Raw genomic sequence first — 13,752 nt, forward strand, 5'->3', positions numbered from 1 at the left:
AAGATGTTTATTCTTTGAGGAGCATCACAGCACTGAAAACAGATTCTAAGATGACGTAAAACTTCATTTTTGTTAGCATGAGAAGTCAACACATTCAGCTTATTGGATCCTCTGGATAGTGATAAACATGGGCTTTCAGTAGTGGTTACCTTTCAGAACACAAGTTGGGTTTTGATCTTTGAAGTGAAAAAGGTACGTTTTACACACTGAATCAGAAATAAGTCTAGAATCTTTCTAATGCGTCACCTGCAAACGTTTCAAAGCACATATTCAGAATACACCAGAACAAAACAAGCGCTCTGAAAATTTATCAGCCCAGCAATTCCTGAATACTGGCCTTTGTGGCTCATTGGTTACTGAATATTTTAGTTTTGCACTTAGAAGTAAAATCACGACATTCTCTGAGCAGGGAAATGAATAACAAAACTATCCGTTTTACTTGGTGCATGTTGTCAGGTTCAGGGCATTCTTCTTTGTAACTTGAAGCTCCACCATGAAACAGTTCAAGTCCTTCAAGGATGCTCCTGTGATGTTTCAGAGCAAAATAAATGACTTGATGGTATCTGAGCCTTTAAAGTCTTTGATTTTATTTTCACACAATACCATTACAAATATGTTTCAAGGTCATATACTCTGCATCACAAACAATGATTTTCTTCACACTGAAGAAAAGTTTGCATCATTAAAAATCAGTTGTGGGGCTTGAAAGGTTTAGGCCTGCATGTGAGAAACACCAACTGCTGTTACACTGTAACAAAGTCTGAATGTCTGAAATCAAGGTACAGATCTCAGGTTCTTAATACTTACGACAACATAAAACACTGATCATTACTCACTTACTGGTTTTTACTGTGATTTCAGACCATAATGTGTACTCCACCCTGGAAATTAAGATGGACGGATAATAAATACTCCGGATTCACCCCAGTTCAGGAGCCACGGCTGGCTACGTTAGCAATCCCCCATCTCCCGATGTGGGCTCTGCTTAGGAGTCGACTCATCTGCTCTGCCTGTGATCAGCTCCAACTGCCTCGGACACACTGCTGAAACCCTGATCTCTGTGGAAGCAGACACAGCAGCGTAGGTTATAAGTATTTGTCCTGAGAAGCAAAAGGACCGGAATAAACTGATGGAAGCCTGTGCTCCAAATTTGTATCCCGTAATAACATAAGATTTTAGGCACAGCTGTTTCATGCCTTGCTGAGGTGTGCCAACAAAGGTACTGATAAAACTGAGGAGTGATACAGTCTGGTTAAATGGTTGCTGTATGCATGTACAAAAGTTCTTCTGAAAATGCAATGAAAGGGAAGTTTTTGGGGGCTGGTGATTGCTGCTGTCTCAGACTTTAAACAATCATATATAAATAAGGATCCTCCGACCTAGCAGCTAAATATCGGTATATCACATCAGCCTGGCTACATAGTAGAGTAGTTAGTGGGCAAAAAAAGATGTCATCTACTGGCTGCTGTATGTCTGTTATCATGTTAACACACCTTTACACTGGCTTTAAAAAAGGGGGGGGATGAAGAGGTTTTAAAACACACAGGGAGGAGTGAACGATAAAGTATCGCCAAACTCTTATTTCAACATGGATATTGGCTAAAGAGTTTAAACCTTTAGCAAAACTTATAGTATGAATACAATCTTCATTGGTGTTAATACAGAACACACAAGTTTGTGTTTCTTCATACTACAACCATTCCTGGAGCTTTAACATCTTCAGATTTTTTATTTTTCCTTCTATGTTCACCTTCAAACTAAGTGAAGTTGTACTTGAAGCCTCTATTCTGTTTCTACAAGCTTGCATATCAGCCCAGACAGTCACAATTCTTGTGTCTCTACACTAAAATTAAAATTTATAAACAGTAGGAACAACATCCAATAGTTCTAAGAAAAATGTGTCCTAAACAAGAACAACTCTTAAAATAAACTATTAAAAACACCAGAAAAATTCTTAAACCTTTCACTTGAGAACTCGGCCTTAATGGTTATTTTCATACTCACTTAAGAAGCTGTTCCAGTTCTCGCTTTATCTTTATCACTACAGGTGGACCCTGATAGGTCAAAGCAGTGTAGAGCTGAACCAATGATGCACCAGCACGGATCTTATCCATTGCATCCTGCCCACTAGCAACACCGCCAATCCCAATAATTGGTATTTTACCTACAATAATAACAACATACAGGAAATTTACTTTATATGCACAGTCGATACTGAGGGAGATGGACATAACTCCGTACCTTTGGTGAGGTTGTACATCTCTCTGACAGTTGTAGTAGAGAGGTCTCTGAGAGGTTCTCCACTCAGCCCTCCAACCTCAGACTTATTTGGGTCCTGAAGTGTCTCTGGCCTTGACACAGTGGTGTTAGACACCATTAAACCATCCACTCCCAGCTGGAAACACAGAGCATAAGCGGAGATAGAAAGTAGGTGTCACAGGTGGCGGCACCTACAGCAGCAGAACTGATGTATGTATGCGAGTGACCTCTGATGTGAAATACTCAGTGACAAAGAAAGAGACAAAGTGTGATTCGCTTTCTGTTCCGTCCTCAATGTCACATCTACTAAAGTGCAACTCCTCACCGCTCCAATGAGCACAAAAACCTACTGAAGTAGTGACAAGGTTACCCGAGCACAGAGGAGGAAGGGAGCCATGTGAAGCTTTACGCAGAGTTAAGGCTGTTTTTTTTTTTAGTTTTTAGATAAAGCATGTTTTACTTTAGACATAACAATGATTCCCACCTCAGTGACGACATCAGCAATGTCTTGTTTGTCTTGGGCAGTTAGGTCAGGAGCAATCTTCACCAGGACGGGAGGTTTACGCTGTTCCTGCAGGGCATCACGTTCTTTCTGCACCTGAGCAGATAGTGCAAGTGATGAGGTAGAGAGACTAGTTAGAAAGATGGTTTACTGTGGCATAAGATCTAAAGCCTTGGAAATAGGAAGGGCTAAAAATACAGCCTATGGTTCAAGAACTGATGTACAGAAAAGAGACTTTGGAGCTACAGATTTTATTACATTGAATACCTAACATATACCCATCAAATCCACTTGAATGCCTTTCTAATTATTTTCAGTCAACCTAACGGGGAGTTTATAAAAATGCCTTTTTTAAAATTCCATTATTACCCATCACTACCCAATCTGAACCAGTGAAGCCAATGAGTACTCAAATTGGTGCTGATGGGGCATGAAGCTTTTATCACAGATGTCGCAGTTCTGTGACATTCATTAACCCTGTCCTTGACTTATTTTCCCCTTTTGCTGCAGGGGAAAACAACATTTGCTTCTCACTGGAGGGGTGTGGGTGGAGGAGGGTGGTGGTGGGTGTGGGGGGGGAATACTACAGCTGGGGAAGCTGTAGAAGTTAAAGCAAAACCAACACGGGAGAAATACTATCGATTATACAAATATCAGCTGAACAAATCACTGTTGAAACCATTTTTCAGTACACAAAGGCAAAATTAGCACATGGCTACAGGTCAGATTCAAAGCATTGTGTTCAAGTTACAAAAAACTACAAACTGTTACGTCAAAAGAGCAGCACATATGACCTAGTGGCATCTAGCAGTGAGGTTGTGGATTATAACTTCAGCCTTGAATAGCATCCTCATCGTCACTTTTCAAGAGTGTAGTCTACAGGTTAGTAAAGATAGACAGGTTATGTTGAAGAATAGAGGTGATCATACCAAATTATCAACTTCAGGCTTGTTAGAACTGCTTCTTACAAATGTTATTGTCTTATAAACTGTATTACATGGCATGCGTCCATTAATCACTGCACCAATATGCCGGTGAGGATTTGTTTGTGCTTCTCAGTGTTTGCAATTCAATTATCACTTCTGTAGTCCTACTGTGTGCAGAAGCTGGCGAAGCTCAGCCTTGCCCTGTAGATCCCGGAGACCTGGTGTATTAGGGCTGCTAACGTTGACCACCAGGTAGTCGGCCAGCGGGCCCAGCACTTTCACGCCCTCCAGATAATCTGTCCCCGCATCCTGTGACAGCTTGTTCTTCCCCAGGTTGATGCCGAGGGGAAGGCCAGCTATAAACAAACATGCACACACACACAAACAGGAAAGTTCAGAAAACACAGACACAGGTTGCATCATCAGGCACATGACTCAACTGGGGCACAAGCTGCTGACGTGCTAAATGAGATTTAAGTAAGTATGCAGGCGTGATTAAAATACAAGATGAGGAAAGGTCAAGATCATTAAAAACATATTTAACCTTATACATAATTTAATGCTGACATCCCACATCTCAAGCCACCAAAAAAACAAAAGTATGTAAGATCTAAATGAAAGTGAACTATGTAATCTCTGGTGCCACATTTACAGTACTTCAGAGAATACAAAGAGAATCTGCTAACCTTTACTTCGCCCTTGCTGCGTTTCTTCTCTGGCCTTCAGCCTCGTGTGTACTTCTGCCAGACCATAGCTGTTGAATCCATATCTACACACAGAGGGGGTAAAAAAAACCCTGTTAAAACATTGGCTTAAACTCTATGCACGTACCAACAGACAAACTGAAGCTTAACCCTCTCAGGCCCAAATTAAGTTTTTTGTTGCTAATGCACAACCAAGGTTGTCAGTTCTTAACTGTTGCAAATCTGCAACGTCTGCCTGGAGAGGGTTAAAATCATGTCTGTCCACACACACACACACACACACACACACACACACACACACCCTGTTTAGTAAAGAATGTAATTAACTGACCAAATGTCACATACAGTCAAAAAACTATAGGTTTGTTATGGCACGTAATTTTGTACAAGACATGATAATGTGACAGTCAAGCTGACCTTTGACATTTCGACATCATATTAAACATCTTTGAAATCATGAGTGCATGAAATCTCTACCTATGTAAGAAAAACCTATAATCATCTCAGAAACATGTAATTTAATGCAAAAAAATCCAGTGATGAATTACTAATGCTTGTTTGTTGTATATGCTCAGACCTGCAAACATCCAGTGCAAGTATCAGTATAACTAATATCTGGCTTACTTTTTGACATCATTCTACCTTTCTAGTATTTTCTACAAGCAAACATCCTCTGCTTCCGGATTAGGCTGGCAAATGCACTAAAGCAGCGGTCCTCAACCCCTGGGCCTCGGACCGGTACCGGTCAGTGAGTCGTTTGGCACCGGGCCGCGAGAGTTGAGGCTCAGGTGTGAAATGCATGGTTTTCAGGGTTTTTATCGGTTTTCAGCATTATTTTGTTATCGTTTTTATTGTTAACTCGGTTTTCCTGGGTCTTTTCACATGTGTTATGAATAAATCTTCTTTTTTTCGGTACTGGTACTAGTTTTATTTTGTTGTATTTATCCGAGACACCTTAAAGGCCGGTCCGTGAAAATATTGTCGGGCATAAACTGGTCTGTGGCGCAAAAAAGGTTGGGGACCGCTGCACTAAAGGATATGAACAGCAGATGTGGCAAAAGTACAGACTTTCTTCGCTTAATTCATTCAGTGAATTAATGTAAGTATCCTCATTGTAAATGCAATTTAATCTCTGCTATGTAACCTAAATGTGAGCATGAGCACCACTGTGGCCCAGTCCAACACAGACCTTTAATTCACCAAATTACTGCAAAACACATCAAATACAGATCCAATATGTGATTCAAATTACACATAAGCTGTAAGTTGTCTGAAAAATAAATACTCAAGTACAGTACAGGTACCTGAAAATTCTACTTAAGTATTTGCACTTTGTTACTTCCCACCTCTGATGTCAGTGTGATGTGCATTTACATAAGAGTTCGACAGGTTACTTACAAGCCAGTGATATTATTTATATTGGCGCTGAGTGTCCTATACTTGCTGCTGTATCGTCCTGAATGACAGGTGTCACTACACAGACAAAACCTCAGCATCAGCACTAATGTAAGTCAAAAAAGCAGAGAAAAGATTTTCTCTTTCCTAGCTGTTGCATCATTGCCCTCTGAATAATTTGGGAAACTCACTGACATGACGGTAAAAACCAACATGAGCATACACTCGTGTCTTTGACATGGCTGTGGTGAGGTACACGACTGGCCAAAAACAGCATCAAAAACACAACACCTGTTGTCGTCATCATTGTCGTAAGCGCACGCCAAAAGTGACGTCACACACCAACACTGATGCTGCGGTTTTGGACAATTTACGACACCTACCATTCAGGAGAATACTGCCCACAACCTCAGTGGCAGTGTTGTCTGTGTTTAAACAGTTGCAAATGATCTCTCATATCGCTCATGAACGACATGTTGTCATTTTGAACAACAAAGGACATTTCTGTCACAAGATAAAAGCTGCAATCAGTGCTCGGCAAAGAGATTTAATATATTCTTTATTTATTAAGTCTCACTGAGATTTAAAATCTCTTTTTCAAGAGCAATCCAGCCAAAAGGGCATCAGGAATGACAACAAATAGAACTTAACAAACTTAACAGTTCTACAAAGATGTTCATCCAAAAAATTGTAAAACTCCTTCATAAATCCTGTCGATTACAGACTATTTACAACTAAAGATAAGGTTATTAGACATAAAACACACACAGAACCATGAGCCATCACTTTTTACTTTCAGCTAAGTATGTCAACCTAAAGACATAAAACAGGCCTTTTAAAGCACCAACTGTGGTGCAGCACTTCCAACCTCACCTGTTGATTATTGCATTATCTGCAGTGAGGCGAAACACGCGTGGCTTCGGGTTCCCCTCCTGAGGTTTGGGAGTAACTGTCCCCACCTCAACAAAGCCAAAGCCCAGTTTGTACAAGCCATCAACGGCTTCTCCGTGCTTGTCGAAGCCGGCCGCAATCCCAATCGGGTTTTTGAACTTTAACCCAAGGACGTTGACTTCCTGCAGACAAACAGAACAAACCCTTAGAGAAGTCCAGAAGCGCATGCAACCCACTGAGGAGACAGCCCTGTGACATGCTTACCAATGACGCAGGGTCCTGGTAACGGTTCAGAGGTACCAGACCCAAACCTATCATCTTCACTGCCAGCACATGGGCTGTCTCAGGCCCCACAATCCTCTGCAGCAGGGGCATTAGCTGGTTGGCATAGAAACGCTCATCTCCAGTCACAGTGAGGTAGGAAGCGAACAGGAGGCTACCTGAGCTGATGACCTTCACGGCTTCTTTTAACTTTTTCTGTTGAACGGTGATAAACATCATGTGACCAGACTGCTAAGAGTTCAATACGACTACTCACTCTGTTTAAAATGACACAATCTGGGGTTGAATAAACAGACACAATACAAATAAAAGTATGTGTGGTATCAAACACATACCTCATGTGTGTTTTAATACGAAAATGCATTTCAAATGGACAAAAAATAATGTATTATTAGTAAAAAATAAAAATAAAAAAAAAATTAGTTTTACTTTTTGAGGTCAGGTTTGGTCCCTGTCAGTAGTAGATGCAAGATACGCATTAAAAAACTTAAACAGCAGACTTTGTTCAGCTTTCTTAGAGTAAATGCAAATAAACCCAATAACAACTCATTCATTGCATGCCTGTGTTTACGCAGTAAAACGAGAAGAGACGACCTGGAGTGTTTTACAGTAATATTACTTTCAGGCAGAGAAAACGAGCTAGCAAACAGGAGCACAAGTATCGCTGCGACGCTGAAACCCTGCCAGACAAACTCTGTTGTCCACGGTCTCTGACGTTACCTTCAATCCCGCCATAGACGCAGTTTTGCCTTCGCAATAAAGGGCATTGAATGTATTTCCTAACATGTTACACAAACCCACGCGGTGTTAACTTCCGGCACATCATCTCGCGATATTTCAATCATGGGCGGGCGGACAGTGACATTCTCAGATACCACGGGTGATTAAAGTTGACGTGCATTACACTACATTACGTGTGTATTAGATTTAATACAGGTTTTTTTTGGTAATTATTTTTTTAATAGCCTCTATTTTTTATTCAGTCTAGTGTCAGTTGGTTTCCAGAGTGGATTTTCTCATTTCAGTTTAGTTTTTATTGTTGTGAAAAAGTTTAGTATTATTTTTTTAATCTTATTTAATTTTTATGCTTTATTATTGTATGGAGAGCATATGTTGGGGACAAGACTTAGGAAAAGCAGTACAATAAAAACACAGAATTTCTTGAAAGTAGTTCAAGTCTGTTGTACACAAAGTCTTAATAAACATGTTCATCTAAGCCTCATTAGGTGTACTGTAATAAAATTAATACCAGACTAACATGAAATAAAACTCAGGATATTTCCTCATTTTAATTTAATTTAATTTAATTTTAGTTTTCCAAATTCATCAAACTCTTTTGATTTTATATATTCTTTTCAAAAGTCAAATTTTTATTTTTATTTAATTAAGTAATTTTTTTAGTTTAGTATTAGTTAACTATAATGCCTTAGACAGGGAATAGGCAGGGAATTTAAGAAGAGAGACCTGATTAAGTATTAACCTCTTAACCCCTAGTGTATCATATTTGATACATACAGTTTTTGTCAGACTTCTACACCATCAGTGTGATTTTTTTTCCACTGAAAAAAACACAAAAAATTGCACAAAGTCCTCAGGAACTTCTACAGATGTACACTGTTCAGGAAAGCATGTGGTAAAAAACTGCACAGTACATCACTTTACAGTAGCAGGGTTGTTAAGACAATACTCACCCACAACACAGCCTGTTCACACATTTGCCCTCAGGTAAACTGTACAGAAGGCTGAAATGAATGATTAAAAGACTCTCACTTCTATCCACAGGCCATCAGACTCCTGAATATGTCAGCACAACCCTCTCCCACCCCATCACTACTGTTCACTGCTACTGTAATTATTATATTCTGCTGTTGCTGGGACAGATATATTTCCAGACTAGCTCAAGGCATTTCTTTAAACTCATTTAATTTTTTTTGCATATTTATTACTTATAAGCATAAGTAATAAATTATTTAATAGTAATAAATAATAATAAATCATTAATTAATTAATCATTATCATAAGTAATAAATCATTTTCCTTTGTAAATTTCTTGGATCTTTATTGTTATTTTATTAGAATGCTATAATTGTTTTGTGTGAAGGGAGACTGACAAAATAAGAATTTCATTGTACATTGTAAACCATTGTGTTTATCTCCACTGTGCATATGAGAATGAAACTTCATAACTTCTGGTAACAACAGGGTAATACTGAACAACAGTAGACTACAGGGATCATAACAATGGACAGCTAAAGCAAAAAGAAGACAAAGAAAGAAAAGAAAATGCAAACGACTAATAAGAAGATGCTTCTCACAAAAAGTCAACACGAAGACAGGCAAGCGTTGATTCAAGAATTATTTTGGGGGGAAAATGTCATTGTAATGGAATAAAGTGTTTTTACTGTTAACTGCAAATCAAACAATGGAATTGTCCTTACTCTTAGAAGGTCAGCCTGACTGGCCTTTAATGACACCGAGTGATTCCTTCAGTTTGCATCTTGTTTGAGTGTCTCGGGTGATTTTCCTAATGTATTAAGAACATATGCAGGGTTTCTCTGGAGAAAGCTCTCTGATTTTCATGTGATGGATTGAAGTGACCTTGCTCAGTATCTGTTCCAGCCACAGTTCGAGCAGCACTAAGCGCTCGTGCTCTCCACAGAACAATAACAATGGATACGGTACTCCGGACAGCTGTCTTTGTGTGGATTTCAGCTGGATTTCTGTGTGTAGCTGAAAGAACCGAGAACTGTCCAGGAAACAACTTCACGGCAAACTGTGAATTTGTTTTCAGAAATGTATGTTTCGAGTTTGTTGGAGAACCGAAAACCTATTCCCAGGCTAGGAGCAGCTGTGAAAAGCAAGGAGGAGAGCTCCTGAAGGTGATGAACAACCCAACCAAAATCTTCTTGGACAACATAACTCAAGACTGGAACACCAACTTCAATCACACATGGTGGCTTGAAAAGACAGTTGGAGAGGATAACTGGAAATCCACCGATAGTAAGTAAAATACACAAACACAACATGCATTTTGGTGCCGTAATTTTATTTTCTGTTGCACAGGTTATTGTGCTTTTGTGGCCTGTGAGTTTTCAAGTGAAGGCATGTCTGACAGACGTTGGGAAAGAAGAAAAGAAAAAAGTAATACTTGTCTGTTTGAATTGATCAATCACCAGTGCTTTGGGTTTTTTTGGTTTTTGGGGGGTTTTTTTTGGGGGGGGGGGGGGTTGCTAATGGTTTAATCACAATAGTTTTGTTGGCAAGCAACAAGATACTGAATGTCGATTGTCAGTTTAGCCCACTCTGTGAGCAAGTAAGTCCTTCTCTCTCTCACTCAACTTCCCTGTCTGTCTTCACTGCTCCACTATCTAAAAAATCAAAATGCCATAAAAATAATCTTAAAAAAGAGACTGAATGTCTTGTTTGCTTTAAACAACCCTCAAATCTCTTCACTAACTGTGGCAGTGTCATCATGAGTCTCTCACTGAAATACTGCCATTTTCAAATCAACCAGGACCTGAAAGTAAGTTCAGGTCACTATATCGTTAAGAAGAAATAATTATACATTACAATAAATTGACATAAATGTAAGAGAGGTTGATGACGTTTGTGTGCTGAGAAAAGGCTGGGTTTCATTTGAATTTTTGTCATGTCACCAGCACCAATTGAATTTAAATATTTTTGAATATGTTCCCTTGGGTGTGTAAATGCTTTGTTTTGTTTTTGTTTTGTTTTGCTTTTTAAAGAAGATTCATGTCATAAAATAAGACAAACTTGCAGATCACAATAAATAAATTACCCAATAAGATTTCCAACACTATTTGCTTCCTGTGAGGGATTAGGTTAAGGTTTTTTTTTACTTTGCGTCTTTATGCGAGGCCTGCTTTGGAGGGTGAGACGAGTCAGGCTTGGTAGAGCCTGAATAAAGCTCGATGAGCTAACCGCAGGTCTTCTGCAGAGGGTTCGAGGATAGCCTGGTTGCATATTGTCCAGCTGTGGGAGAGCGCATATTCTCTTGTCTAGAAGTGAAAGTAGATGTAGACAAGGAATGAAGGTATAAGGAAATCTCTGTGAAATGAAATCCTTCAAAACTAAATGAACACCTGTGCTGATAACTCTTCTCCTTGATTATATATTTTATGCTTTACACCCATGTCTCCAGAATATGGAAATTTGTTTCCACATCTGTAACAAAGAAAACTTTTTGTGTTTCTCAAGCGTTGAGAAAACAGCTTGAAATTTCAAGTTATTAGGTCAAAATGTTTAGATAATAATACAAAATTTTAACTTATGGTGGCAGAAATAAGTTTCCGTACCTGAAGGATTATCTCTACGATGAGATGTTTGCCTCATAAGATTCCCACAACACTACCAGGATCAAAAAGGAAAATCTGCTCCATCCACCTGTGTTATGATCATTCAAATGTGTGTTTTTAATTACATAAAGCAAGAAATGAGAAGACTTTACACATGGCTTTATGTGGCTTCTGGGATCATCTGTTTACATTTTACCTATAGATTATTGATTTGTAAATAATTAACCGTGTATTGACAGTTGCAGCCCTGTTAGTTGTTGTCTCGTTGTTAAACCTTTGTCTCAAAAACTAACCTTTCCTAATGCCATTTCTTTTCAACAGAAAACACCTCATGCACATACATGAAGCTGAATCCTCTCCAGCTCGTAACGTCTGACTGTAAAAAGAAAAGAGGCTTCCTCTGCACCCACAGTACGTGAAGCTTTCTGATCCGAGCTTTAACCTAACCAGATTTGTTTTCATTCTTCATTTGTGCTCTTTCATTCATAACATAACTTTGTGTTTTAAAGGTTTACAGTCTCCCTCAAACACAAAGGTAAGACAAATAAATTTCACAGGCAGTAATAAGCCATGCAAGCCTCCAAGACTCAGCTTTCATATTGTCCACCTTGTTCATGTTTTCTTTGTAGTGTACCGAAATTTCCAGCCATGCAACCAAACTTCGTAAGTTAGAATGCACTTTATTTGTGTCTTCTTATTCAACACCCTAAATGACATAAATCTAGTGTTGTATCGCTTATTTTTTCCCTTTTCTTTTCTTTTTTTTACTGGACCTTGTTAAACATCACATACTCTTTGATTCCAGGGCACAAAAGGGGTCTACTTTCAGATTTAATTCCAAACCTTGACGATCCAACGATCCAAACAATCCTTAAAAAAGCTTTGGGTACCTTAAACATTAACGTATTTCTCAAGGTGAGACAAATCATTTTACATATCAACATTTTTTTTTATAAATTATGAGGAGCTTTGAATTACAATTTTTTTTTTTTTTATAAAAAAGCACCCCAGAGTTAAAAGCTGTCCCTTGTTTCTGAGACAGGATGCAGACAGAGTACTAAATACGATGGACGTGACACCAGGGGAACCGACAAATAGCAACGGGGTGGGTACCTTTATTTACGAAAGCAAGAACACTTTCATCATTACTGTTTTTAGTTTTGTACTGTTATTTTTTTTAATTGACATTTAGGAATCACTGTACCATACCATCAACTTTAGCAATTTGTTACTACATCCTCCTCCCTTTTTCTGTATTTAAACAACTAAAATATCGATACAAAAAGAATGAAAGAAGAAGAAAGAAAAGAAAGAAAAAAGAAAAAGAAGCAAAACAGAAAAATAAATAAAAAATACAAAGGAAAAAAAAGGCATGTAGGGAGTGTGTTTCTGTTTCCATTAATATAACTTATATTTCCTCTAGTCTTCAAAGGTAAATATCTTCCAAATGTCTCTTGTATTTCTGCATGTATTCCCTTCCAATAAGTTTTAATAACATGACAGTCCCAGAAAATATGATAGTGATTTGCATTTGTATTTCCACAATTTCTCCAGCAAGTGAGAGGGTTACCTTCATAGTGAGATTTTTGGTGAGGTGTAATAAAATATCTTATCAGGTTTTCCACCCAAATTCCCTCCAGCTCTGTGAGCTGCTACATTTCCATTGATATGCCCATATTGTCATCATTACTGTTTTATTCTCATGTTTTTATATTCATGCTGTGCTAAATTCTCCCTCCTTTTTCTTCCAAAAGAAAGCATTCGTGAGTAATTTGTTGAAAAGTGTTGCGTTACTGAACGCCTCATTTGCTTTGAACAACACCGAGACACTCAATCACATCCTCAACTGCAGCAGTGCCATCCTGAGTCTGTCACTGAAAAACTGCGATCTTAAAAACAACTCAAACCCTAAAGTAAGTTCACGTAACTACATCACCAGCAACATAAATGTCTCTGTTATTGTTTCAGCTCTCACACTGGAATGATGTTTTTTCTTCTCCAGGATTTGTTTGGAGATGTCTTTAAGATTTTTGCGAAAGTTGCTAACCTGCTATCAGGAGAGAACGAATTTGTCATGCAATACCCAATGGGCACCATTTATCAGAAAACGTGGGTATTTTGCTTTAAAATGTCACTTGCCTCTGCTTTAAAAACTTTTACATATAAAATTAATTTTCCCCTCCATCAGACAAAAACCTGCTGACATTGGCAATTCAGTGCTGGGTTCAGAAAAAGTTGGCAATTCCGCTAAGCTCCCTTCAAATTCAGTGCTTGGACCAGTGCTTAATAAGTACAACAACATCATCTCTCAGGTCTGAGTATGTGTGTGTGTTATCATCATTAGTGTTTTTATCTTTGCTGACATCCACAGCCTGTTTAACTGAGCATTTGTCACTATTAGATGACTACGTTCAATGAAAATCCCTATCCATCTGAAGACAACATAACAGGGAGTGTGTGCAGCCTTTCACTTAGTG

The 13,752-nt window shown here is 38.6% G+C and overlaps 1 protein-coding gene across 1 annotated transcript; it reads right to left on the reverse strand.

The window, feature by feature from the left end:
• Positions 1-564: 564 nt before the first annotated feature.
• Positions 565-7,791, reverse strand: dhodh (dihydroorotate dehydrogenase). The gene is given in 10 exon segments (XM_080885737.1): positions 565-1,008; positions 1,010-1,058; positions 2,005-2,164; positions 2,242-2,395; positions 2,744-2,857; positions 3,856-4,043; positions 4,374-4,456; positions 6,660-6,859; positions 6,942-7,154; positions 7,680-7,791. Coding segments are annotated over 10 exon segments (1,284 nt in total). The 5' UTR covers positions 7,746-7,791; the 3' UTR covers positions 565-951.
• Positions 7,792-13,752: the final 5,961 nt, after the last annotated feature.

Source organism: Rhamphochromis sp. 'chilingali' (assembly GCF_963969265.1).
Source record: "Rhamphochromis sp. 'chilingali' genome assembly, chromosome: 6".
NCBI lineage: Eukaryota > Metazoa > Chordata > Actinopteri > Cichliformes > Cichlidae > Rhamphochromis > Rhamphochromis sp. 'chilingali'.